Source organism: Salvelinus namaycush, chromosome 34, assembly GCF_016432855.1.
Source record: "Salvelinus namaycush isolate Seneca chromosome 34, SaNama_1.0, whole genome shotgun sequence".
Classification (NCBI taxonomy): domain Eukaryota; kingdom Metazoa; phylum Chordata; class Actinopteri; order Salmoniformes; family Salmonidae; genus Salvelinus; species Salvelinus namaycush.
In genome coordinates this window covers 12,508,393-12,531,576 of record NC_052340.1, presented here as the reverse complement: position 1 = coordinate 12,531,576, position 23,184 = coordinate 12,508,393, and the positions used below count along the sequence as shown (strand labels likewise).

Sequence of the window (23,184 nt, the reverse complement as noted above, 5' to 3'; positions counted from 1 at the left end):
TGTTATATTGCCCTGTCCCTGATCCAGTTAAGTATCTTAATTATAAGGCCACTGACTCTAATAACCCGAACCCTTATAATAACCATAATAACTGATAGATGTAGACTACCAGACTAGACAACGCAGGATTATTGATGTATTTCTTTTTTGGTAGACATTGTCGCCCCCTTGTGGATTTGGCAGATGTAGGCAAACTATATGCATTTTCACTCATGTAAATCATTATCAAACATAAACTGCTATCCGTTCATTTATTTCCAAGATATATAGGCTATTTATCTGTTAACATAGCCCACATTGTGGAGGCAGGTTTGAAATAGCACGCTATGCTTACTGTCTCTTTAAAAACTGTGAAGGTTCCAAATTTGGCAGGAAGTTGAATTTGCATTACAGGAAATTAGTATGGGGACACATTGTCGTGGAGCTGGATCTGATACATTGTATTGATCACACTGTCGGTAAACACAACTCGCTTTGATAAAGGTAATCTAGTTCGACTGTGTTGTGATACTTTGTATCTTTACGCCAACCTCATAAACAATGTTGCATATTTTTAATGCAGTTACTTCCAACAGGGGGCTTCAACTCCTTATTGATAGCGTAGACATGGCCCGGTGTGGTGTGCATAGCTCACATGTGTCTAAAGAAAACTATTAAAACCAAGGTTACTTACTTGTTTAATTTGTAAAGAGATGCTAATGTGTAAGGTATTTGCTATAACATGTGGTTTGCGTGTCATTTTAAGCTCCTTTCTAGGTTATGTACACTCACTAATACGCTTAAGAAGGCTTTCTCACAGAACGCAGCTTGGACTCATGAAGGATTTATGGATTCACGTAGGCTACAACACCTTCGCTTTATGCAATTATTGGCTACCAATAGTCTTTAAGTGGCCAATTCCATTCTGGTACTCCGTTCATGCGGTACACACGGCTGTTTCACAGTTGCACCCCCCTTCTATGCACCGCAGTGGTTATTGTGTAAACAACCCTTCAGACTGAATTTCTCACAGACCTTTTTTAAACCCACATCAGCTGGAAGAGGCAGGATTTCAGCCCACCACCTGCGCATCAGGACGGGCTAGAGGCCATGGTGAGCTTCTGAAATGCAATTATATATTATGTGTTGTAATTTTGCAGATTTACTAGTTTAGGATGATGTATTATTTTAGTCTTAATTCAAATATTGCATAATCATACATAATAGCTTCTCTGAGAATATGTGATAATGCAAACCATAATGGGAATCAAATGTGCTGATACTAGTATCAGTTGGTTAACTATGACATGCAATACTAAAGCAATTGTACAGTGGGAAACAACTGTTTTAGCACGGCTGTGCTGCGGCCATAGGTACGAGGCGGAGCCGAGTACCGTAGATCAGCACCAATCATAGTGCTTGTTTTGACCAACCCGTTGTAGAATCTTATTCTAAATGTACACTGCTCAAAAAAATAAAGGGAACACTTAAACAACACAATGTAACTCCAAGTCAATCACACTTCTGTGAAATCAAACTGTCCACTTAGGAAGCAACACTGATTGACAATAAATTTCACATGCTGTTGTGCAAATGGAATAGACAAAAGGTGGAAATTATAGGCAATTAGCAAGACACCCCCAATAAAGGAGTGATTCTGCAGGTGGTGACCACAGACCACTTCTCAGTTCCTATGCTTCCTGGCTGATGTTTTGGTCATTATTGAATGCTGGCGGTGCTCTCACTCTAGTGGTAGCATGAGACGGAGTCTACAACCCACACAAGTGGCTCAGGTAGTGCAGCTCATCCAGGATGGCACATCAATGCGAGCTGTGGCAAGAACGTTTGCTGTGTCTGTCAGCGTAGTGTCCAGAGCATGGAGGCGCTACCAGGAGACAGGCCAGTACATCAGGAGACGTGGAGGAGGCCGTAGGAGGGCAACAACCCAGCAGCAGGACCGCTACCTCCACCTTTGTGCAAGGAGGAGCACTGCCAGAGCCCTGCAAAATGACCTCCAGCAGGCCACAAATGTGCATGTGTCTGCTCAAACGGTCAGAAACAGACTCCATGAGGATGGTATGAGGGCCCGACGTCCACAGGTGGGGGTTGTGCTTACAGCCCAACACCGTGCAGGACGTTTGGCATTTGCCAGAGAACACCAAGATTGGCAAATTCGCCACTGGCGCCCTGTGCTCTTCACAGATGAAAGCAGGTTCACACTGAGCACATGAGCACATGTGACAGACGTGACAGAGTCTGGAGACGCCGTGGAGAACGTTCTGCTGCCTGCACATCCTCCAGCATGACCGGTTTGGCGGTGGGTCAGTCATGGTGTGAGGTGGCATTTCTTTGTGGGGCCGCACAGCCCTCCATGTGCTCACCAGAGGTAGCCTGACTGCCATTAGGTACCGAGATGAGATCCTCAGAGCCCTTGTGAGACCATATGCTGACACATGCACATTTGTGGCCTGCTGGAGGTCATTTTGCAGGGCCCTGGCAGTGCTCCTCCTTGCACAAAGGTGGAGGTAGCGGTCCTGCTGCTGGGTTGTTGCCCTCCCACGGCCTCCTCCACGTCTCCTGATGTACTGGCCTGTCTCCTGGTAGCGCCTCCATGCTCTGGACACTACGCTGACAGACACAGCAAACCTTCTTGCCACAGCTCGCATTGATGTGCCATCCTGGATGAGCTGCACTACCTGAGCCACTTGTGTGGGTTGTAGACTCCGTCTCATGCTACCACTAGAGTGAGAGCACCGCCAACATTCAATAATGACCAAAACATCAGCCAGGAAGCATAGGAACTGAGAAGTGGTCTGTGGTCACCACCTGCAGAATCACTCCTTTATTGGGGGTGTCTTGCTAATTGCCTATAATTTCCACCTTTTGTCTATTCCATTTGCACAACAGCATGTGAAATTTATTGTCAATCAGTGTTGCTTCCTAAGTGGACAGTTTGATTTCACAGAAGTGTGATTGACTTGGAGTTACATTGTGTTGTTTAAGTGTTCCCTTAATTTTTTTGAGCAGTGTATATACACCTTACATTTCTCAGTCTACAGTGGTGGATCTCAAGACAAAGGAGGAGAAGGATGCAGAGCTTGACAGACGGATCGAGGCTCTGCGCAAGAAGAATGAAGCTCTGGTCCGGAGGTACCAGGTGAGCTCCCACAGGATCAGAGATATAGTCCTGTTGTAGCAGCAGCATTATCTATGTGGCACAGTTGGTAGAGCATGGCACTTGCGATGTCAGGATTGTGGGTACGATTCCCATTGTGGCCACCCATTCGAAAATGTATGTACACACAATAACTTGCTTCAGATAGTGTCTGCTAAATAATATACCCTATTATATTATTAGCTTATATCAAACAGCTACAGTACCACTCAAAAGTTTGGACACACCTACTCATTCAAAGGTTTTTCTTAATTTTTTTTACTGTCTTCTACATTGTAGAATAATAGTGAAGACATTAAAACTATGAAGCAACACATATGGAATCATGTAGTAACCAAAAAAGTGTTAAACATAAACAATTCTTCAAAGTAGCCACACTTTGCCTTGATGACAGCTTTGCACACTCTTGGCATTCTCTCAACCAGCTTCATGAGGTGGTCACCTGGAATGTATTTCAATTAACAGGTGTGCCTTGTTAAAAGTTCATTTGTGTAATTTCTTTCCTTAATGCGTTTGAGCCAATCAGTTGTGTTGTGACAAGGTAGGGACAGTATACAGAAGATAGACCTGTTTGGTAAAAGACCAAGTCCATATTATGACAAGAAGAGCTCAAATAAGCAAAGAGAAATGATAGTCCATCATTACTTTAAGACATGAAGGTCAGTCAATCTGGAAAATTTCAAGAACTTTGAAAGATTCTTCAAGTGCAGTCGCAAAAATCATCAAGCGCTATGATGAAACTGGCTCTCATGAGGACTGCCACAGGAAAGAAAGACCCAGAGTTACCTCTGCTGTAGAGGATATGTTCATTAGAGTTACCAGCCTCAGAAATTGCAGCCCAAATAAATGCTTCACCGAGTTCAAGTAACAGACACAACTCAACATCAACTGTTCAGAGGAGATCGAATTGCTGCAAAGAAACCACTACTAAAGGACACCAATAAGAAGAAGAGATATGCCTCTGGCCAAGAAACATGAGCAATGAACATTAGATAGGTGGAAATCTGTCCTTTGGTCTGATGAGTCCAAATTTGAGATTTTTGGTTCCAACCGCTGTGTCTTTGTGAGACGCAGAGTAGGTAAACGGATGATCTCCGCATGTGTGGTTCCCACCGTGAAGCATGGAGGAGGATGTGTGATGGTGTAGGAGTGCTTTGCTGGTGACACTGTCTGTGATTTATTTAGAATTCAAGGCACACTTAACCAGCATGGCTACCACAGCATTCTGCAGTGATACACCATCCCATCTGGTTTGCGCTTAGTGGGTCTATCATTTGTTTTTCAACAGGACAATGACTCAACACCTCCATGCTGTGTAAGGGCTATTTGACCAAGAAGGAAAGTGATGGAGTGCTGCATCAGATGACTTGGCCTCCACAATCACCTGACCTCAACCCAATTGAGATGGTTTAGAATGAGTTGGACCACCGAGTGAAGGAAAAGCAGCCAACAAGTGCTCAGCATATGTGGGAACTCCTTCAAGACAGTTGGAATAGCATTCCAGGTGAAACTGAGAGAATGCCAAGAGTGTGCAAAGCTGTCATCAAGGCAAAGGGCAGTGGTGTAAAAATACTTTAAAGTACTACTTAAGTAGTTTTTTGGGGTATCTGTACTTTACTTTACTATTTATATTTTTGACAATGTTTACTTCACTACATTCCTAAAGAAAATATTGTACTTTTTACTCCATACATTTTCCCTGACAATCAAAGTGCTCATTACATTTTGAATGCTTAGCAGGACAAGAAAATTGTTAAATTGACGCACTTATCAAGAGAACACGTGGTCATCCCTACTGCCTCTGGCGGACTCACTAAACACAAATGCATCTTTTGTAAATAATGTCTCAGTGTTGGAGTCTGCCCCTGGCAGTCCATACATTTTAAAAACAAGAAAATGGTGCTGTCTGCTTTTATTAATATAAGGAATTTTAAATTACTTTTGATACTTAAGTATATTTAAAACCAAATGCTTTTAGACTTTTACTCAAGTAGTATTTTACTGGCTGACTTTCACTTGTACTTTCTATTAAGGTATCTATACCTTTGCTCAAGCATGACAATTGTGTACTTTTTTCCACCACTGGCAAAGGGTGGCTACTTTGAATAATATAAAATATATTTTGACTTTAGTTTTTTGGGTTACTTTATGATTCCATATGTGTTCTTTCATAGCTTTGTCGTCTTCACTATTATTCTGCAATGTAGAAAATAGTCAAAATAAAGAGAAACCCTTGAATGTGTCCAAACTTTTGACTGGTACTGTAAATTGCACAGCCACATCGCAAAATAGCTTTCTGACTGTCAGGATATTCATATTATGGTCATTTGTCACTTTTCTGTTGAATCTCCCTGTATTCATGCTTGATTTATCAGGTTAGGGAGAGACACTGATGCGCCTTTGTGAGTCTATCTAATCAGCCAACCTTTGTTTTGTTATCTTTCTGCAGGAAATAGAAGAGGACAAAAAGAAGGCGGAGCAAGAGGGGATTGCCGTGAAGACGCACCCACCCAGGAAGGGCCGCCCTCACGATGGCCCGCCAGAGGGAGACAGATGGAGGACAGAGAAAGAGAACTTCACTGTCACCGTAGACCTCTCCAAACCTGCAGGGGTGAGGCCAGAATGAGGGCTCTGTCTCAGCACATACTGTAGTACCAGGCTATATTAGACCAAGCTAACTAATGACCAAATCAGTCATGTTCATTAGGCACAAAAATGAGATATGGACTAGTTACTACCTGAACCTGTCCAATAAGAACACACATTTTCCATTTGAAAAATATTTATTCAGTTTGTGCCAACTGAACAAACATGATTTAAGAAGACCAAAACCATGACAATGTCCACTCTCAAACACTTTGCTTGGAGAGAACCCCCTGAGCTCTGAAAGATAGACTCTACCAGAACAAGTCTCATAGACTTTAACAGGTGCCCATCTATTTGCCCGCTCACATCCAATTTCCGGTCAGTCAAACTATTCATATTCCCCTGCTGTGGCAGCTGGATGAGATTAGTGATACCTAATGGTATCAGGATGTTGAAATGAGGTGGACTTGAGAGGGACATTTATCTTACAGCAGCTGGGTGAAATGATGCTAGCTGAGTGGTACACCTGACACAGACAGGAAAGTGATGACGTACACCATGAACAGAGAGATGGAAATGGAAAACCACTCATGGAAATTGTGTCTGGTTCCAACTTTATACCCCTGCTTCAGCTTGATGATTATACATCTACTGTATATTCAGATGGCTAAGTTATATAATTCCATTCTACATAGGTAGAGGTGAATGCAAATCCCTGGCTATGGTTGTCCCAAATGGCAGCCTATATTCTACATAATGCACTACTTTTGACCAGAGCCTATGGGGGAATAGGGTGCCATTTGGGTAGCACCCTGTATTTTTACCTGAAGGAGATGCTCTCAAGCCATTGCTGTTCTTGAATGTAATTCCAGTACATACCACCTCCTGTCAGACAGTATGTTTTTTAATCAGCCTCCTGTGGACTGGAGAGACAGGCTGGAGTGCATTTTAATCAAAGCCTGTTGAGGTTTTGGTCTCAGATGGCCCCTACAGCTGTGATCCACCCCACTCTTCACACTAAAGGTCACTCATTCAGACAAGAAGGGACTTGTTGAGGGTGCTGTGGTATTGCCCTAAATGGGTTATGATATGGATACGTTTTAGAGTTAAAAGTTCGCACACCTAAGTCTTCTGACACCTTATATTATATCTTTGACCTTTGTTTTCAGAGACATCTGTTGTGTGTCTGAGAATTTGGAGTGACAACATAGCACTGTATGTATGCAAGGGTTATTCCGGTCTTTTAGTGGGTCAAGCGGGTCTAATCAAAACATGTGTTCTCCCTGCAGGAGAAACGGGTGATCAATGACTGGAAACAAGGGCCACCTCGAGGCAGGCGGGACTCTGAAGAGGGAGACGGCCCCAGAGCCCAAGGTGAAAGCCCTCCGCGGAGGGCCGCGTCCGGGCGGCTCAGCAGGGGTGGACAGAGAGGGGGAGGACCACGGCAGGAGAGGAGAGAGCAACGCCCTGACAGACCCCTAGCAGACCCACGCCAGGCCCATGACAGAACACCACGAGAGGACAGGGGTCCACCACGAGAGGACAGGGGTCCACCACGAGAGGACAGGGGTCCACCACGAGAGGACAGGGGTCCACCACGAGAGGACAGGGGTCCACCACGAGAGGAGAGGGGGCATGTCATGGAGGGGCCAGGAGAGGGGCCCGGCCGCAGTGAACGTGCTCCACGCGGAGGACGGAGAGGAAGAGGAGGCCGAGGAGGACGAGAAAGAGAAGGAGGAGGACCACAGGGTGGTGACAGGAAGTCTAAGGTCTGTGAGCAAAATCATATCAGCTAATAATTAGCGAGGCAATGTTGCTATATATGTGCCAGGTTGAGGTTTACCAGGGGTATAGTCTCCATAATTTTTTATTTGTATTTTTTATTTCACCTTTATTTAACCAGGTAGGCTAGTTGAGAACAAGTTCTCATTTGCAACTGCGACCTGGCCAAGATAAAGCAAAGCAGTGTGACACAGACAACAACACACAGTTACACATGGAGTAAACAATAAACAAGCCAATAACACAATAAACAAGTCAATGACACAGTAGATAAAAGAAAGTCTATATACAGTGTGTACAAAAGGCATGAGGAGGTAGGCAATAAATAGGCCATAGGAGCGAATAATTACAATTAAGCAGATTAACACTGGAGTGATAAATGAGCAGATGATGATGTGCAAGTAGAGATACTGGTGTGCAAAAGAGCAGAAAAGTAAATAAAATGAAAACAGTATGGGGATGAGGTAGGGATATTGGGTGGGCTATTTACAGATGGACTATGTACAGCTGCAGCGATCGGTTAGCTGCTCAGATAGTTGATGTTTAAAGTTGGTGAGGGAAATAAAAGTCTCCAACTTCAGCGATTTTTGCAATTCGTTCCAGTCACTGGCAGCAGAGGAAAGGCGGCCAAATGGGGTGTTGGCTTTGGGGATGATCAGTGAGACATACCTGCTGGAACGTGTACTACGGTTGGGTGTTGTTATCGTGACCAGTGAACTGAGATAAGGCGGAGTTTTACCTAGCATAGACTTATAGATGACCTGGAGCCAGTGGGTCTGGCGACGAATATGTAGCGAGGGCCAGCCGACTAGAGCATACAGGTCGCAGTGGTGGGTGGTATAAGGTGATTTGGTAACAAAATGGATGGCACTGTGATAGACTGCATTCAGTTTGCTGAGTAGGGTATTGGAAGCTATTTTGTAGATGACATCGCCAAAGTCGAGGATCGGTAGGATAGTCAGTTTTACTAGGGTAAGTTTGGCGGCGTGAGTGAAGGAGGCTTTGTTGTGAAATAGAAAGCCGATTCTAGATTTGATTTTGGATTGGAGATGTTTAATATGAGTCTGGAAGGAGAGTTTACAGTCTAGCCAGACACCTAGGTATTTATAGTTGTCCACATATTCTAGGTCGGAACCGTCCAGGGTGGTGATGCTAGTCGGGCGGGCAGCGAACGGTTGAAAAGCATGCATTTGGTTTTACTAGCGTTTAAGAGCAGTTGGAGGCCACGGAAGGAGTGTTGTATGGCATTGAAGCTCGTTTGGAGGTTAGTAAGTACAGTGTCCAAGGAAGTGCCAGAAGTATACAGAATGGTGTCGTCTGCGTAGAGGTGGATCAGGGAATCGGCCGCAGCAAGAGCGACATCATTGATATTTACAGAGAAAAGAGTCGGCCCGAGAATTGAACCCTGTGGTTCCCCCATAGAGACTGCCAGAGGTCTGGACAACATGCCCTCCGATTTGACACACTGAACTCTGTCTGCAAAGTATTTGGTGAACCAGGCGAGGCAGTCATTAGAAAAACCAAGGCTATTGAGTCTGCCGATAAGAATACGGTGATTGACAGAGTCGAAAGCCTTGGCCAGGTCGATGAAGACGGCTGCACAGTACTGTCTTTTATCGATGGCGGTTATGATATCGTTTAGTACCTTGAGCGTGGCTGAGGTGCACCCGTGACCGGCTCGGAAGCCGGATTGCACAGCGGAGAAGGTACGGTGGGATTCGAAATGGTCAGTGATCTGTTTATAGACTTGGCTTTCGAAGACTTTAGATAGGCAGGGCAGGATGGATATAGGTCTGTAACAGTTTGGGTCTAGGGTGTCACCCCCTTTGAAAAGGGGGATGACCGCGGCAGCTTTCCAATCTTTAGGGATCTCGGACGATACGAAAGAGAGGTTGAACAGGCTGGTAATAGGGGTTGCAACAATGGCGGCGGATAGTTTTAGAAAGAGAGGGTCCAGATTGTCTAGCCCAGCTGATTTGTACGGGTCCAGGTTTTGCAGCTCTTTCAGAACATCTGTTGTCTGGATTTGGGTGAAGGAGAAGCTGGGGAGGCTTGGGCGAGTAGCTGCGGGGGGGGCGGAGCTGTTGGCCGGGGTTGGAGTAGCCAGGAGGAAGGCATGGCCAGCCGTTGAGAAATGCTTATTGAAATTTTCGATTATCATGGAATTATCAGTGGTGACCGTGTTACCTAGCCTCAGTGCAGTGGGCAGCTGGGAGGAGGTGCTCTTGTTCTCCATGGACTTTACAGTGTCCCAAAGCTTTTTGGAGTTAGAGCTACAGGATGTGAATTTCTGCTTGAAAAAGCTAGCCTTTGCTTTCCTGACTGACTGCGTGTATTGGTTCCTGACTTCCCTGAACAGTTGCATATCGCGGGGACTATTCAATGCTATTGCAGTCCGCCACAGGATGTTTTTGTGCTGGTCAGGGGCAGTCAGGTCTGGAGTGAACCAAGGGCTATATCTGTTCTTAGTTCTGCATTTTTTTGAACGGGGCATGCTTATCTAAGATGGTGAGGAAATTACTTTTAAAGAATGACCAGGCATCCTTGACTGACGGGATGAGGTCAATATCCTTCCAGGATACCCGGGCCAGGTTGATTAGAAAGGCCTGCTCGCAGAAATGTTTTAGGGAGCGTTTGACAGTGATGAGGGGGGGTCGTTTGACCGCGGACCCATAGCGGATACAGGCAATGAGGCAGTGATCGCTGAGATCCTGATTGAAAACAGCGGAGGTGTATTTGGAGGGCAAGTTGGTCAGGATAATGTCTATGAGGGTGCCCATGTTTACGGATTTAGGGTTGTATCTGGTGGGTTCCTTGATGATTTGTGTGAGATTGAGGGCATCTAGCTTAGATTGTAGGACTGCCGGGGTGTTAAGCATATCCCAGTTTAGGTCACCTAACAGAACGAACTCTGAAGCTAGATGGGGGGCGATCAATTCACAAATGGTGTCCAGGGCACAGCTGGGAGCGGAGGTGGGTCGATAGCAGACGGCAACAGTGAGATACTTATTTCTGGAGAGGTTCATTTTTAAAATTAGAAGTTCAAACTGTTTGGGTATAGACCTGGAAAGTATGACAGAACTTTGCAGGCTATCTCTGCAGTAGATTGCAACTCCTCCCCCTTTGGCAGTTTTATCTTGACGGAAAATGTTGTAGTTGGAAATCTCAGAATTGTTGGTGGCCTTCCTAAGCCAGGATTCAGACACGGCAAGGACATCAGGGTTGGCAGAGTGTCCTAAAGCAGTGAGTAAAACAAACTTAGGGAGGAGGCTTCTGATGTTGACATGCATGAAACGAAGGCTTTTTCGATCACAGAAGTCAACAAATGAGGGTGCCTGGGGACACGCAGGGCCTGGGTTTACCTCCACATCACCCGAGGAACAGAGGAGGAGTAGGATGAGGGTATGGCTAAAGGCTATCAAAACTGGTCGCCTAGAGCGTTGGGGACAAAGAATAAAAGGAGCAGATTTCTGGGCGTGGTAGAATAGATTCAGGGCATAATGTGCAGACAGGGGTATGGCGGGGTGCGGGTACAGCGGAGGTAAGCCCAGGCACTGAGTGATGCCAAGAGAGGTTGTATCTCTGGATAAGCTGGTTATAATGGGTGAGGTCACCGCATGTGTGGGAGGTGGGACAAAGGAGGTTTCAGAGGTATAATGAGTAGAACTAGGGGCTCCATTGTAAACTAAAACAATGATAACTAACCTAAACAGTATACAAGGCATATTGACATATGAGAGAGACATACATCGAGGCATAAAGTAATCACAGGTGTTGATTTGGAGAGCTAGCTAAGACAACAACGGGTGAGACAACAACAGCTAATCAGCTAAAACAACAACAGGTAAAATGGTGATGAATGGGCAGAGAGGGTCGGTTAACTACACATAACCATAATGATGGTTGTACTGTTTATCTTGGTGATGATGATGTTGGTTACTTTGCAATGACATGAGTAATGGGAAGATGAGTACATACTATAGTAATTGAAGAAAAAGACTGAACAAGATTTAGAATATATGGGTGTGAAATGGCATACTCCTCTATTCTCTTTATTCTTTCTAAAATATTGTGCCTCTCTGTAGGAGTGGGAGGAGAAAAGGAGGCAGAACATTGAGAAGATGAACGAGGAGATGGAGAAGATTGCAGAGTTTGAAAGAGGACAAAGGGTATGTACAGGAAGCCATTTTGTAAAAATCGGATTACAATCAGATTATTTGATGACAGTTTAGCGTTGAAGACCTGAAATAGATAATGTAAGGGTGCTGTCTTTGGAATCCTTCTGCAGCCTGTCGAGGGAGACAAGCCCATCCGTAACTTCCTGGATGACCCACGGCGCTCCGGCCCAGTCCCGGACATGGACCGCAAGGAAGGCAGCCGCCGACATGTCCGAAACTGGGGCGGAGTAGACTTTGACAATGTGAAGACGGGATCTGAGCTGGAGAAGGAGTGGACAGTGAGTGCTCTGTTCTGTTTTGTAGAAGACATGATCGGTCAAATGTTCTGTGTTTGTCTTCTTCTTTTTGTTGAAACGATTCCTTTATTCAAAATTAGAACAAAGTTTGATTTATCCGTCTATAATGTCTTTCCTTTTTCTCTGCATCGTGCTATTAATTTCCTTCTCTCTTACATCCTGCTACTTTACACTTTCTCTCTCTCCAACAGAGTCGGAGACCAGGAGGCCCTAAGGGCTCCATGGATATGACCATGTCTATGACGGGCCGGGAGCGTGCCGAGTACCTCCGCTGGAAGAAGGAGCGTGAGGAGATTGACGAGGAGCGTCTGGCCAGGCACAGGAACGCCACAGGCCAGTGGAGACGGGAATGGGACGCCCAGAAGACTGACGGCTTGTGAGTGACTGACTGGAGGAGGACCGCTAACACCACTGACACGCTCTGATCACGGAGACAGCCAGGGCTTTATTCACAAAAACACCACAACAGCAGGCATTCAGTGAACCAAACCAGACAGGGCATACTGAAGCCCAAGAATGACAACACCGCTCCTAAGTATCTCATTATTACCGGATGCCACACTTGATGTTTTAGATGTTGTGTTCAATTTACTGTACATCCTGAGATGCAGCCCAGAAAGGGAGAACCACAGGAGCAAGATGTCTGGATTAGCACATATCTAAATAATAGTGGATAAATGTGAATCACATTCAACACATCCTCTCTTTAGCTCTTTCTTTAGCCATGAGAGCATGAGGCCATGTGAGATTAGGAGGTCCGTACAGGTGCATGTTGGGGAGGCTGGTCAGAGGCTTGGCCGTGAGAAGGGGTTGCGTTTGAGTTTATTTTTTATTTTTACAGGGACAGTGCACATTCATCAACGTTTCAGTAAAAGTGCCAAGTCCCTCGGCAGGTTATTAAGAATACAGATAAACGATGAGCTGCGAGCACATGCAGAGCAGCATAGGACAAACTACACGTATCAGACAGATAGACAGCGCAATAGCACAAAAAGCAAGAAAACAAAATGCATAACAGCAACAGTGTTTCCACACCTCACAAGCTACAGACAGATAACATGGAAAGCGGCATTACCCAGCTAGGGAATATGTTCACAAGTCTGATTGTCCTTTAGGCATGTCTCTGTTTCTTGTGAAGGTGCGATAGGTGTGGGGGTGGTGGCAGGTAGGGATTGACAGGTCCAGTGGTGATGCAGTGTGACAGGGTGAGAAGGTCTGACCCTGTGGCGCTTTCACAGGTTTAAGGAGGACCCAGCTGTGGCTGCAGAGGCCATGCTGCCAGACCAGGGAGGCAGAAGGAGAGGCAAGTCACACCCCCGACCCCCAGACTCCGATGACAAGGCGTTGTTAGTTACCACTGTTCCACAATCACTGACGGACAAGGACGGCGGACTTTACTCAACCCTTTCTCCCTCTCTGTCCCAAACAAACACGTTCACCCATTCACGTATAAGTGCATGCACACAAACAACACTTCAAACCTTTCCCTTAGACACGTTGATGCTTTGTCGGAGCAACACTCTCATTTGAAGAACACTTTTATCCAGGCCCCATTAACATAGTGTATTATCTGTGTATATGGTAGATAGTGTTGTTGTGGTGGCCCTGTGTGTAGTGATGTGAGTGATGTCACTCTGTGTGTCCTCCACACAGCCAGGGGGCGTGGCTCCCGCACGCAGCCTCACGGCGGGGCCTCAGGTTAGCCAATGGCATGGGACTGAGTTGGTGTGTGGTCCGTGTGTCCCCCCCCGCATTCTGGTGTGTGTTAGGTTGTGTCCCGAACGGCATCCGATTCCCAAGTAGTGAACTACATAGGTAATAGAGGTGCTATTTGGGACTGAGCCCTATTCTAGACATCACGTCTGACTTCTAGACAACCATGGAATGCCGCCACTGGGGTTGATCAAGCACAACCTAGCCTGGAATACTAGTGTGTCTGTAGTCTGAATATATGCCTTGCCCCTCAGATGCTCTCCCGAGGATGGAACTAGCCTCCCTCATTGAATGCACTTGCTTTGGCTGTGTGTCCGTGTGTGTTTGTCTCACAGTTGTCGCTCTGTGGCGTCTCTGAGCTGCTATGTGTTGCAGTCTTTCTCCATCCCTTCCTCGAAACCCAGCAGCTCTTTACAACCCATCCAACAAAGTGACGAATAGACAAATGTGTGTCCCCCAAATGGCACCCTATTCCCTTATTAGTGCACTACTCTTAACTAGAGCCCTATGGGTCCTGGTCAAAAGTAGTTAACTATAAAGGGAATATGATGCCATTTCAGAGCAGCGCTGCTGTGTCTGTACTGGGGCTGCCATTAATTTGTTTTCAAGGTCTTGAAACCTAGTCTTCCACCCCAACCCCTCTAAACTGAACTCTCTTCCTCCCTCATCCTTTACTTCCCGCAGACGAGGTGAAGGCGCCTCCCAAGGCTCCCACGTTCGGAGACTTCCTGGGGCAGGGTAGAGGACCCAGGGAGGGGGGCCGTGGAGAGCGGGGGAGGGGACGAGGACAGAGACAGAGCTACAGGTATAGCTTCTCTTCTAAGGCTCTGACTGCATCTGTTGTTTTGGTTCCTCTCCATTCCAATGACTGGATCTCTTTGACAGCATGCACGATAACCGCTGGGAGGCGGAGAAGGAGGAGGACGGGGAGAAGGAGAAGGACGAGGAGAAAGAGAAGGAAGACAAACCCAAGAAGGAGGAGAAGACTCAGAAGGAGGAAGCGAAGCCCAAAGCTCCCTCATCAAAAAAGGTATGTCGTCTCCCACTACCCTACACTGGGGTCTGTGTTAAAGCACATGTATACCTGTGTTGTTTTTGAACATGATCTCTTTCCATGATCCACATTAAGAGGTGACTTGTCTGTTTCTTTCCCTCTTAGATGGAGGAGAAGAGTGGTGACGCAGAAGAGGATGAGGATGAGTGGGAGGATGCCAGCGACGAAGAGGACGATGATATGGACGGGGTTGATGACTCGGAGGGAGACGATGAGGGGGATGAGGAAGACGGACAGTCCCCGACGAAGGGTCCTCGCCCAGAAACTACAGCAGGGAAGTCCGCCGCCACCTCATCTCCTCCCTCCACTCCCCCCTCCGCAGCCAGTCCTAAAGAGCACCGCACCCCGAGGCCCAAGGTCTATATCCCCTCCCAACAGGAGGCTCAGGACTCCCCCGCTGGCCCCAAGCCCCTCAGCCCCTTCTCTCCCCTGGACGGCCACCAGCCGGTCACAGACTGGGGGGAGGAGATGGAGATGCAGTCCCCCCGGATCAGTATGGGGGAGAACCACCTGAAACCGCCTAGCACTGAGGGAAGCCCTGCCCAGGTTAAGGTCCAAGAAGACAACCGCAACTCCAGCCCCAGCCCAACCCCCAGTCCCAGCAAGCCAGCAGAGCCAGAGAAGGAGAGGGACACACGGACAGGTACAGATATTTATATACTGGTTTGACGGTTGTATTATATTGCAAGAGCATAACGTACATTTGGCATGCTGTTGAATGTGCTACCATTTTAATTCAGGATAAACCAGCAAAGTTGATCAGAAGAATATGTGTATTTTGATGCTCAGCATTCTGTCAGTTGTCTGTTCTGGGTTTTCTTTATCCACACTCATACCCCCCACCCCCCCTATTGTTCTCTATAACTCACAGTTGTGGTCACTGCTGCTCCACCGGAGGAGACTCTGATCCAGGAAAAAACTCCTGTATCATCATCATCATCATTAGAACTTGTCTCTACCCCCACTGACCTCCCAGAGAAAGAGGAGACCACCACCACTCCACCAGCCCAGGAGACACCTGCTACCCCCACTGACCTCCCAGAGAAAGAGGAGACCACCACCACTCCACCAGCCCAGGAGACACCTGCTACCCCCACAGACCTCCCAGAGAAAGAGGAGACCACCACCACTCCACCAGCCCAGGAGACACCTGCTACCCCCACAGACCTCCCAGAGAAAGAGGAGACCACCACCACTCCACCAGCCCAGGAGACACCTGCTACCCCCACAGACCTCCCAGAGAAAGAGGAGACCACCACCACTCCACCAGCCCAGGAGACACCTGCTACCCCCACTGACCTCCCAGAGAAAGAGGAGACCACCACCACTCCACCAGCCCAGGAGACACCTGCTACCCCCACTGACCTCCCAGAGAAAGAGGAGACCACCACCACTCCACCAGCCCAGGAGACACCTGCTACCCCCACAGACCTCCCAGAGAAAGAGGAGACCACCACCACTCCACCAGCCCAGGAGACACCTGCTACCCCCACAGACCTCCCAGAGAAAGAGGAGACCACCACCACTCCACCAGCCCAGGAGACACCTGCTACCCCCACAGAGGGTAGTTATCACACTGCAAACCAGCTGTTTTTATCTCAATATCAAATCATTTCTGGGTAACAATGAAGTACCTTACTAATTGTTTTCAATTAAAGTGGTCAAAAAGAAACAAAAATAGCTTCTTAGCAAAGAAGAAAGAATTTTCCTAGGACCGTCTGTGAGTGGTCTGAGTGGGGAGGGAAAAACTGAAAACTAGCTGTTATTAGTAGAAAGGTTTAGAACTTTCTTTCTTATTGGTCTATTAACTAATTGGCTTGATGTCACCAGGCAAGCCAGAACTCCATCCCACCTAAACAGGCAGAATTGCAGGTGGTCTTTTCAAACAGCTCTTACACTAAAAGGGCATTATCATAATTTTCACTATTTCACAATATTATTCCAGCCTCCAGAAATATATATAAAACACATGAATATCATGTTTTCGACTGCACTCTGCCTTTCTTGTTAAAATGGAGACTAGAAGATCCCATAGGGCTGAATTACACACAGAATATAAATGCAGGCAAAGCAGCATTGACTTTTTATACACTGCTCAAAAAAATAAAGGGAACACTTAAACAACATAATGTAACTCCAAGTCAATCACACTTCTGTGAAATCAAACTGTCCACTTAGGAAGCAACACTGATTGACAATAAATTTCACATGCTGTTGTGCAAATGGAATAGACAAAAGGTGGAAATTATAGGCAATTAGCAAGACACCCCCAATAAAGGAATGGTTCTGCACATTTGTGGCCTGCTGGAGGTCATTTTGCAGGGCTCTGGCAGTGCACCTCCTTGCACAAAGGCGGAGGTAGCGGTCCTGCTGCTGGGTTGTTGCCCTCCTACGGCCTCCTCCATGTCTCCTGATGTACTGGCCTGTCTCCTGGTAGCGCCTCCATGCTCTGGACACTACGCTGACAGACACAGCAAACCTTTTTGCCACAGCTCGCATTGATGTGCCATCCTGGATGAGCTGCACTACCTGAGCCACTTGTGTGGGTTGTAGACTCCGTCTCATGCTACCACTAGAGTGAAAGCACCGCCAGCATTCAAAAGTGACCAAAACATCAGCCAGGAAGCATAGGAACTGAGAAGTGGTCTGTGGTCACAACCTGCAGAACCATTCCTTTATTGGGGGTGTCTTGCTAATTGCCTATAATTTCCACCTTTTGTCTATTCCATTTGCACAACAGCATGTGAAATTTATTGTCAATCAGTGTTGCTTCCTAAGTGGACAGTTTGATTTCACAGAAGTGTGATTGACTTGGAGTTACATTATGTTGTTTAAGTGTTCCCTTTATTTTTTTGAGCAGTGTATTTATGACCACTTGAAGGCTGTGGTAAAAATCAAATAATGTGTCTGACTCGTTCTTCCTTCCCTGTACCATCTGACCCAGATGAGGAGGAGACCCCTGCCGCCACTCTTGCCCCTGTCCTGGAGAATGACCAGAGCCTGTCTGAGCTGGCCACTGCCCCAGAGATGGCCCCAGACACCTCGGAACAGTCATCTTCAGGTGCGGTTCATATCACTGACTTTGAGACGGTGGCTTTCTGTAAGAAGTCTCTGACTCCCGCCGAGCACTAACCACAAAACACAAACCAACGTACCTCCCTGCTTCCCTCTATCTTTCCCTCTTATTTATTTTTCTTTGTTCGCCACTCGCCTCTCTCTGTCCTCTCCATCTGTCTGTCGGAAGTTGGCTGACTGGCATGACCCCACAAACAACGTCTGTCACTCACTGCATCACTTGGCATTCTTTGGCCAATTGAAGCCCTCTCTTTTCTCCAAATCCTCTGTGAAACTCCTCCGCCTTGCTGTTTCCTCCTGGGGAACTGAATGTACTAACCTCCGTCCCCTTCACTATGGCTACCACACTTCACTGTGTGAACCCCTGTCTTTTTACCCCTTAAGCACTTTTCCTTTTGGTTCTCCTTCTCATTTCCTTGTTTTGTGGGTTAATGCATTTACTACGCATGCTGCCAACCCTGTCCCCAACCTCGAATGAGCAGAATCATATATATTTTCTGTTTTTCATGGGTTTGTTAATCGCATGACTGACATATGGATGAAGAGTGGCTTGAGAAGGATGATAATCAAATTTGCTCTTCCGTTAATTTCTCCTCGTCATGCTGTCTGCTTCTTAAATTGACCTCTGTTTGGCTTAGACTTCACTACGCCTGAAATGGAATGATGCAAATGATGCTAACCAGAACCAGACACTCATTGGATGGTAACAGAACATGTTTAAACAGTGCATTACTCAATTGAAACCACCAAACAAATGTGTGTTTGAAAAAAAAAAAATGTTGCGCTGTTTATGTATTTTGTCTCATGTCATCAAAATGCATAATTTAGCCTTTCCCAGAGTCTCCACTTTGACATTCCTAGGAAAGTGAATACCGCATCTCTTTAAAGCTATTCAATGACAAACATAACGATTCCTTTGTTTCTCACTTAAAGCTAGAGTACTTAGTTGCCACATCCATTGTTGGACGTATAAGTTAATGACGTATGCCCATTTGATTCTTGAAGAGTATAACTTAGAGATGCCGTTAGGCACACATTCTCGACCTTCACCTCTCCCAAGTCTGTACGGGAGCAGCGATGGGACAAGGCTGTAACTACCAATTTGGATATCACGAAATTGGGGAGAAAAATTGTGTAAAAAGTACACACACAAAAAAAAAATGCCTCATGAACTTAGTTCAACTGTCATACTCTGAGAGAACCCAAAATATAAGCTTGTTTTACTCCAATGTTTGTAAACAAACACTATAGCCTCAAAAGATGGTTAAAACGATCATCTCGATATCATGGATGGTCAGTGTCTGTATCCATAGCTCTGTCTATGAATTTGAGAGCAGTTACATTTCTCCAGGCCCATCCCTTAGCGTGATACCAAAACAGAAGTGGTGTGACCACTTTGTTATTGTTTCAATTAAATATTCTAGCTTTAATGTTTTCAGAAACCATTTATTGCTTTCTCATGAGCTTTGTTAAAAATAAAAATAAATTAATAGTTACATGATAAAATGTGGCCCATTAGCACAGTATAAAATGCACTCTATAAATCATTTTTTAACGATGTGTAGGATAATGTGCATTCATTGCGCACTCCCTTTGTCTCTGAGGGCAGAGTGCTAAGAATTAGCAATGACATGCCTTTTTAGAAGTGGATAATTTATTAATGACTGAAGTTTTTATACTCTTTAAAACATCAGTAGAGTTCATCTGTAACAGCCCAGATGGCATATTTACTGATACACAGAACAAATAAATGTAGCATTTCCCTGTGGAGCTACAATGCACTACACTTTGACAACGCAGCTTAAATGCCCCAAAAAATTGCCATTTTGAAGGTGGGATTCTATGACTAGATTTTTGTAGATGTTTAGTCGTGAGTACTAGAATGTAGAATCCGTCCCCCAACCCTTATGAGTGTTCTGTTGTAGACCGATAGCTTCAACGCGGATTGTTTTTTTCCCCTTGGTTTTGGTTTTTGTAGGTTATTGCACCCATCTGACGCCATGACTTCACATATGAGGTGATTGACAGCAGTACCTCTGTATCACAACATGATACCGTTATGACTGTTTTTGTTATTGAAGCTAATGTAGTGAAAACTCCCATAGTCTGTAAACGGCTCTTCTGAGTAGATAAATGTTTCCTTGTTGTCTGGTCCTTGTCATCATTGTTAGGCTTCTCCTTACAGCCTTTTAAGTGTTTCTCCGGTGGTAATCACCACAGCTAATGGCTGGGTATGCATCCCAAACAGCACCCCATTCCCTTGATAGTGCACTACTTTTATAGGGCTCTGGTCAAAAGTAGTGCACTATAAAGGGAATAGGGTGCCATTTTGGACTAAACCTGGGTGTCTATGCTTTGGCTGAATGAAGACGCTCACTGCGCCAAATCCGATTAGTCTAATGAGGGTGGAGATTGGTGAAGTACAGGAAGAGGCACAATTAACGTTGAAAGGCTTTTATGAGGAGATTAGCCGCAGTCTGACCGACATGATGGTGTGGATGTAATGGAAACCCTTTTGAACTCTGAGCCTGATTGATTAAAACCGCCTCTCCGAGTTCTTTTGATGTTTTTGAGGGAGACTAATATTGGTCCATGAGAGGGACTGTTACCCAATTCTGCGTTGAATAGGCAATCAAATGAGCATTGCAGAAAAGGCCTGTTTGGTTGTTGGACACATACTATCAATGTTGAGTAGCTTGGGTTATGTTAATCTATGCATATTATATATATCGTAGTACTATAATATCATGAATGAGTTTTACATACATTTTTGGACAATTATTGGTACTTATTTGTCTGCTGAGAGCTAATACCAGACCAGACCAGGACCATGCCCTACCATACCATGCCATGCTGTTCCATGCATGTGGTGCTGCGTTAGCAGTGTTGCAGACAGCCAGACAGCAGATTAAGCCAGCTTGCAGCCAGTGACCCCCACACTCCCTCTGTTCTCTATCGACAGGCTGAGAGCTGCTCTGGGAAACTGACTTTTCAGTGCTAGTGGTTCACAGATGATGGTAGGATGAGGAAAGAGGAGGGGAGAAAATAATTACAAGAAGAAAGGAAACCGGGCCTCGCGCACCATGACTGGAGCTGCCATCACAGACATCCTGGAGGGACGTGGCCAGGCACCTGGCCTCCAAACATCTCCCTCTCCTCAATAACCAGACCACGTATGTTCTGTACTGTTTGACTAGGAGCTGCAAATTGCATAGAATAGTGATACTGCCATTCATCTGAGCCACTATGGTAAATGGCTTAGGTTTTATAGCAGCCAATTAGGATGTTACTGTGATGTCAAGTCAACAAAGCCCCAACTTGTTTTTACCTTTTGATATATGTGTATGATTTAACAAATCAAACTATTACAATTAGCGAAGACTCACAAATATGAAATTCTCTCACCTCAATTGTTCAACCTTAGCATTTTTTTTTTTTAACTCCACCTCTTTTGGAAGGTCAAAGAGACTGTTATGCCTCTTCAACATGGCAAAAAAATTACATATTTGGAATGCTAACAGTTGAAAGAGCATTCTCCTCCCTGAATATAGACAGCTTATTGACTACAGTTTATCCACACTTGTTTTAATAGCCCTTACTTTAAAGATTCCCAAGACCTCCCCCCAACCCACCCAATAATGTCCTCACCTGTTTGCCTGTTAAAGCTGAATTAATGTTTGAATGTTATTGGACACTAAGTTTGTGTCCCAAATATCACTTTATTTCTATATAGTGCCCTACCTTTGAGTCCTATGGGCCATGGTCAATAGTAGTGCGTTATAGAGGCAATAGGGTGCCATTTGCGACACAAACCCTCTCTTTGTGGAGTTTGTATGGGTAGGGTTTGGTCCCCTTTATCCTTAACTCAATACTTTTTAGTTGTATTTTGTCATGAAACAAATCACGTGAACAAATTTAAGCCATGGCATTGAAAAATGTACATTCTGTTTCCTAATAATCATGTAACAAAGTTGGTTTAGATTTGGGACCCCAAGAGGAGTATAGTTAAAATGATATTAGTTTATTTCTAAGTGAGATACACTGTACTTAACCAAGCACAGGCATAAAGTGACCCTGACAATGTTTGTTAATAACCATCCAAAGCTTTCCTTTCGTTTCTCATTTGCGATAGATCGCTAGTGGCCTTTCTAGTTTTAATCAAGGGGCATCAGAACATGTACCTCAACAGACCAAGATTTTATTTAGATTTTTAAGTCTCGTTGGCTTTTTTAGCCTACTCTTGGTCATGAACTCAATCTGGCTCACCTATAATGAACACGAGCACAGATATTAAACTATGCTTTAATTGTATTTCTTAAAAAGGAATGAAGAGTTGAAATGAATTGAATGGATCAAGAACTCAAGGAAATGCAATATGTAGTTTAGTATTTTCAATTCCAACTAAACATTCCAATGTTTTGTGTGGGAAAAAAGGCATCTATTTTTGTTCTTTGTGATTTTCATTTGGATATCCTCATTCTTTTCCGTTTCTGATGACTTAGTGATTGTATTATAAGCATCAAATTTTCCTGCACTTCTATAATATCTGTGTTTGAATATAAAACTGCATTATTTGGGTTTGTTTTTGGAGTGGAGTGTAACTGGCCTATCTAAACTAGCATGATCTGAAATTCAAGACTTGTTTATCTGTTGATTACCATGAATTAGTTTTTATCCCAAGATATTGACACTTTAATCAATCAAGCAGAAGATTACATTTGATAGCTTTTTCTTTAAGTATTAATTTGTGATTTGTCAGGAAACTCATTGGTTCATGCGCAACTGTCAAATGTACAACATGAAATGTATTCTGTTTATTTTGCTTCTTAGTTTTCATATCAAATAAATGTATGGTGGTCAGGTCTCTATGTTTCTTGTGATTTACAATAGTCTTGGGGAGGCAGAGAGAGACGGCTGCATGTGAGCTCTCACATTTTCAACATGTTTTTTACAAACAGATAGATTTGGAGTAATGAGTTTTTCGTCAGGGACATATGCAGGATGCTACCCTCCACAGCGTGGCCTTTGCTCCAGATCAAAACTCCAAACCTACAACCTAATTTTGACCAAAATTAACCAGATAGATTACTGCTGCCAAGGTTTCCTGATTCCAAGCTATACAGAGGGTGCTCTAGCAAACAAACAGCAGAGACCTGAGGACACCATCCAACCTGGAACTGAGTGAGTAGTGTTTGGTCTGATGCTATTTTGAAAGCCAAGAATAAAAATAAAGTACATTACAATGATATATTTTAATTTATGGAGACTGAATGCTGAGTTAAGGCTGCCAGGCTTGCTAGGACAGACCAGATATAACTTCAATTAGCACTGAGGTGTGAAGTGAAA

General features: G+C 45.0%; 1 protein-coding gene across 1 annotated transcript; it reads left to right on the top strand.

The window, feature by feature from the left end:
• Nucleotides 1–403: 403 nt before the first annotated feature.
• Nucleotides 404–22,702, top strand: LOC120028694 (coiled-coil domain-containing protein 9-like). Its single transcript, XM_038973921.1, has 15 exons — nucleotides 404–483; nucleotides 1,035–1,092; nucleotides 3,032–3,136; nucleotides 5,604–5,765; nucleotides 7,030–7,509; nucleotides 11,608–11,691; nucleotides 11,811–11,978; nucleotides 12,188–12,372; nucleotides 13,235–13,299; nucleotides 14,394–14,514; nucleotides 14,595–14,739; nucleotides 14,869–15,406; nucleotides 15,635–16,327; nucleotides 17,708–17,824; nucleotides 20,801–22,702. Exons 2-15 carry the CDS (start codon nucleotides 1,090–1,092, stop codon nucleotides 20,803–20,805), a joined length of 2,871 nt encoding a protein of 956 aa, XP_038829849.1. The 5' UTR covers nucleotides 404–483; nucleotides 1,035–1,089; the 3' UTR covers nucleotides 20,806–22,702.
• Nucleotides 22,703–23,184: the final 482 nt, after the last annotated feature.

Bases quoted from the DNA above. Each gene is read 5' to 3' on its own strand.
- LOC120028694 (XM_038973921.1), top strand. The intron at 11,692-11,810 runs GTATGTACAGGA...ATCCTTCTGCAG, and splicing joins AGTTTGAAAGAGGACAAAGG to CCTGTCGAGGGAGACAAGCC. The intron at 15,407-15,634 runs GTACAGATATTT...TATAACTCACAG, and splicing joins GGAGAGGGACACACGGACAG to TTGTGGTCACTGCTGCTCCA.